This window comes from Cebus imitator, unplaced genomic scaffold (genome assembly GCF_001604975.1).
Source record: "Cebus imitator isolate Cc_AM_T3 unplaced genomic scaffold, Cebus_imitator-1.0 Scaffold18, whole genome shotgun sequence".
Classification (NCBI taxonomy): Eukaryota; Metazoa; Chordata; class Mammalia; order Primates; family Cebidae; genus Cebus; species Cebus imitator.
Genome location: NW_016107333.1, coordinates 6526758 through 6531945, shown reverse-complemented (window position 1 = coordinate 6531945; position 5188 = coordinate 6526758). Strand labels below are relative to the sequence as shown.

The 5188-nt window shown below is 53.4% G+C and overlaps 1 protein-coding gene across 1 annotated transcript in view; it reads left to right on the top strand.

Annotated features, from left to right (window-relative positions):
- MMP24 (matrix metallopeptidase 24) overlaps window positions 1-5188 on the top strand; it is a 51245-nt gene that overhangs the window by 35178 nt on the left and 10879 nt on the right. Inside the window, exon 5 of the mRNA XM_017513516.2 lies at window positions 3594-3755. Within this exon, the coding sequence (XP_017369005.1) occupies window positions 3594-3755 (162 nt within the window). The remainder of the gene's footprint in view (window positions 1-3593; window positions 3756-5188) is intronic.

Below are 5188 nucleotides of genomic sequence, written 5' to 3'. Positions count from 1 at the left end.
AAAAAAAAAAAAAAAAAAAAAAAAAAAAAAAATACAATAAAAAATAGGAAATTTACCCAGTTGGAAAGTGGCCGAGCCAGGTGTGACCCCAGGACTCTGCATTTTTATGTCACCCCAGGTGGTTCTGCTGCAGGTGGTCCAGGTGTTTCCCTTGGGAAAATACTGTGCTTTTGGCACTGTTCCATCTTGGGTGCTGTCACCTTGCTCTTCAACACAAGCTTATCCTCAAGGAACCCACAGTCCTGGGTGGCAAGCATGTGCACAAGCATGTGCTCACACACAGCTCAACAGGACCCTGCTAATGAAGGGTAATACTTCTGTGCCAGGAGCCGGTATGAGTGCATTACACACTCTGCCTCATTCATCTTCACCCCCATCCCTATGACCAAGGTGCCATTGTTCCTTCTAGCTTCCGGAGGAAGAAATTTAAAATGTCACACTGCTAGGACATGGCAGAGCTGGGATTCAAAACCAGCCAGTCTGGCTCCCAGAGACTGCACTCCTGACCACCCTGCTTCCCTGCTTCTCACGCACTTAAAGAGTGAAGGCCGGGCTGGGCATGGTGGCTCATGCCTGTAATCCCAGCACTTTGGGAGGCCAAGGCAGGTGGATCACGAGGTCAGAAGATCAAGACCATCCCGGCCAACATGGTGAAACCCTGTCTCTACTGAAATATAAAAAATTATCCAGGCATGGTGACGCACGCCTATAGTCCCAGCTACTCAGGAGGCTGAGGCAGAGGAATCGCTTGAACCCAGGAGGCAGAGGTTGCAGTGAGCTGAGATCATGCCACTGTACTCCAGCCTGGCAACAGAGCAAGACTGCTTCGCAAAAAAAAAAAAAAAAAAAAAAAAAAGAATGACGACCCTAATAGCCTCCTGCCCGTGGAGCATGGGGTCCTCATAGCAGGCCTCTCCTTCTCACACCTCTGCCTTCACCTCACGAGCTCAGGGAGTCCTGCCCCTGCCCCACTCCCTCCCAAGGGGTCTCTTGGGTTTCTGTGTGGCAGGATGCCGGCTCCCTGGCTCTTCCCTTCCCTTTGGTTCCTGGACCCAACCCACAGGCCTCTTTCCTTTAAGCGGTTACTCATGTTCTCTGCAGACCCAGCACAGGGGTTAAAAGAGCAAGAGACGAGGCTGTGGACAAAGGTTTCGAGTCTCCCACGGTGCTCAGAGCCCTGTTCCCTGGTTCCCAGATGAGCTCCCTGTGGACAGCCCCTGGGGAAGAGCCTGCTCAGGAGACAGAAGCCCTGACCACCTTGTCCCAGGTCATAGAACAGCCCAGGAGCAGAGCCAGAACTGGACCCCAGGAAGCAGAGCGGCCTTCCGCTGGCTCTAGCAGTTGCCTTTGGGATGGAGCTCAGAGATGAGCTCACCCTTCCCTGCTGCCAGAGGGGCCAGGACCTGAGGAAGGAGCTGGGGGCGGCCTGGCCCTCTCATGCCAGCAGAAGGCCAGCCCCAGGCTTTTGGCCAACCTTGCACTGATCTTGCCCATCCCCATTCCTTTCCATTGCTCAAAGGCAGCTTCACCTAAGACACTGGTGATGTCAGTATTGTGGCAGGCATGTACTGCCCTTGGCCTGGGTCTACCACATGGGGTTCTTCTCTCTTCCAGAGACCTAAGCCAGGAAGACCAAATAATCCTCACCCACATGTGACGCTAGGCTAGGTTGGAGTAGAACAACTTGCCAGTGACGCCTGGGCCAAAGTGGGCAGTAGGACTCCTGACCGCCTCCTAGGCTCCTAGCAGCCTCCCTGGACTTAAAGGTGGCAAGAATGGGCCGAGCCATGCCTTAGGGCCAGGAGATAAGAGGCAGGGCTCACAGGGCTACAAATGCCAGAGGTCAAGGCAAGCAAGAATCTGAAACTGGGCAGATGGGAGTCAGGACTGTTGGTCCAATGGCCTGTCAACTCCCTGCCCCCTGCATTTTGTTCCCCAAAGCTACAGTCACTTAATCCCCCTAAGTTCAGGCCTCCTTGTCCTGTCCTAGGCATAATACAGAAGCTCAGGGGAGTTGGCTTTCAGAGGATCTGGTTGCTGGTGCTCCACTGGCCTTGTGCTTCCTTTCTGGTCAGTGGGCTTCTTCCAGTCACCCAGCTTCTGTCTGATATAGGATTACAACAGCTGCCATTCTGTGCCACGCCACATACTTCGCGTGTATCTTATTCAACCTCATATAGCCCGGTGAGGTAGGTCTGATGCCTCCATTTTATAAGTGAGGACATTGAGGCTTAGGGGTAGAAGCCTACTGGCCATATTCACAGACTGGCAGGGGGAATGAAGGTGATCTGTCCTGCTCAGGGGCCTGAGCTCATAACCACAGTGTCACAGAGCTGCCTCAGTTCCACTCTCAGGATCCTCTGTCCCATTTCCAGGACCTGGATTGTGTTTTCACCTACACTCGAATCCCTGCCTTAATCTTGGCCAACAGTTCCCTTCCTTCAGAACTGAGGTCCTGCAGAGAGCTGCCCACATCCAGGCCCCACCTGCCTGGAGTCTCCTGAAGCTGACTGCCAGTCTGCCAACCCTAGGACTTGCTCTCTTTGTCCCCATTCCCTCCACCTGCGCTCAGGGCCTTATTATTATTATTATTTTCTGAGATGGAGTCTCACTCTGTTGCCCAGGCTGGAGTGCAGTGGTGCAATCTCAGCTCACTGCAACCTACACCTCCTAGGATCAAGCAATTCTCCTGCCTCTGCCTTCCATGTAGCTGGGATTACAGGCACGTGCCACCATGCCCTGCTAATTTTTTGTATTTCTAGTAGAGATGGGGTTTCACCATGTTGGCCAGGCTGGTCTCAAACTCCTGACCTCAAGTGATCTGCCCGCCTCAGACTTCCAAAGTGTTGGGTTTACAGGTGTGAGCCACCGAGCCTGGTCAGCCTCAGTGCCTTTTCATCTCTCACCTGGACCCCAGTTTCCAAACAGATCCCCCTGCCCCAGCTCTTGTTCCCACTAATCCTCCCTCCAAACGCAGCCAGAGTGATTTCACTGTATCACCACCCCCACTCCTGCTTAAACCCCCCACTAGCCAAGAAGCTGATCCAAATTCCTCTGTATGGCATTAAGCGCCCTGCTTGTCAGCCTGGCTGACCTCATCTCTCTCCAGCCCTCCCCTCGTGCTTTGTTCCAGAGCCAGGTGGAACGAAACTGCTTGTCCCTGGACCTTGTTTATCACATTCTATCTGCCAAGAATGCCACCCCCACCCTTCGTCTCCTGCCCCCTGAATCCATTCTCCTGACTAACTTCTGATCCTTCAAGACTCAGCTTCAGCTTCACCTTTGTGAAGCCTTCCCTGAACATCTTCCTCCAAGTTTAAATGACCCCTCTCTCCTCGGAATCCCCACCCGGCCCTTCCAGACATTCCTAATGACCCTGAAGCCCTCTGCCTCACTGTTCTCTCTCTCCTTGTCCCCATGCTGCAGAGAAGCCTGGGAGGCAGGGGTTGTGTCTGATTTCTCTGTATGTCCCCAGTATCCAGCACGGGGCCTGGCACAGGGCCTGTGGTTGGTGTTTGCTGAGATAATGGCTTGGCTGACTGACTCACATCTAAGCGGGTGCCCTGGGCACCTCCCCATGCTCCTTTCCACAGGGAACGACCTCTTCCTGGTGGCTGTGCATGAGCTGGGCCATGCGCTGGGACTGGAGCACTCCAACGACCCGAGCGCTATCATGGCACCCTTCTACCAGTATATGGAGACGCACAACTTCAAGCTGCCCCAGGATGATCTCCAGGGCATCCAGAAGATCTATGGTGTGTGGCAGGGAGATGGGTGACTGCTCCTTCCTCAGGGCTGGGCTGTGACTGCCTACCTGTCGTGGGGCAGGGGACGAGGGAGGGGGATGTTGCTATCATCAGCATTGCTGCTGTTTCTCTGACTGTGTGCGATCTTTACAGACTTCCAATGGCTTTGCCTGGCCAGAGGGCAAGGCTTTCCCTGGCACACTTGGGAAACCTAGAGGAGGGTCTGGGCTATAACTGAGAGGGACAAAAGTGAGGTGAGGGCCACCCATTTCCTCTTCTTTACCCCTCCCCTTCCATACTCTTCCCTCTCCCTTCGTGCTTCATTCCCTCCCTGCTCCACCAGATGGTGACTGAGCACTCCCATGGGGTCCACCTCTAGCCAGACAGGTTAGCACATCTGCAGGAGTAACAGGGATACAGTGTGATGGGTACTATAACCAGAGCGTTGTTCTTTAAAGTGAAAAGATGAGGGCCAGGTGCGGTGGCTTTCACCTGAAATCCCAGCACTTTGGGAGGCCAAGGTGGGCAGATCACTTGAGGTCAGGAGTTCGAGACCAGCCTGGCCAACATGGTGAAACCCCATCTCTACCAAAAATTACAAAATTAAAAAAAATTTTTTTAAAAGCCAGGCATGGTGGCAGGTGCCTGTAATCCCAGCTACTTGGGAGGCTGAGGCAAGAGAATCACTTGAACTCAGGAGGCAGAGATTGCAGTGAGCCGAGATCTCACCATCAATCCAGCCTGGGCAACAGAGTGAGACCCTATCTCAAAAAAAAAAAAAGGGAAAAATAAAGATGAAAGATTAGGAGCTGGCCTCTTACATGCCTCTCTCCCAGTTCTGTTCACACTGGTATATGAGGTTCTTGCTCTGGTCAAATCAGGTGAGATAGGGAGACCAGTTTACTTGAGCAAATGCTTATCAAGACAGCACAGGCACCCGTAGGCCCCAGGCTACGGAGCACAGGAGGAGGGAGGGCTCCCTATGGAGGAGATAACCCAGCCAGAGCCCTGGAAGACAGGCAGGACCTCCACAGGTAAAGCAGGGAGACCAGGTGGAGGCTGTGGGACCCAGAAGCTAATCCAAACGTAGAACAACAGATTCTGCTGACAGATCAGATGTGGGGTGAGAGGAAGGAGGGAGGGTCAAGGATGACACCAGGGTTTCCACCTTTTGTAGTTGTGTAGCAACAGGGTCCACCAGTCTGCAGCTCAAAAATCTAGGCTGGAGGCCAAGGCGGGTGGATCACCTGAGGTCAGGAGTTCAAGCCCAGCCGGGCCAACATAGCAAAACCCTGTCTCTACTAAAAATACAAAAATTAGCTAGGCATGGTGGTACGTACCTATAATCCCAGCTACTCAGAAGGATGAGGCAGGAGAATTGCTTGAACCCGGAGGTGGAGGCTGCAGTGAGCTGAGATCACACCAGTGCACTCCAACCTGGG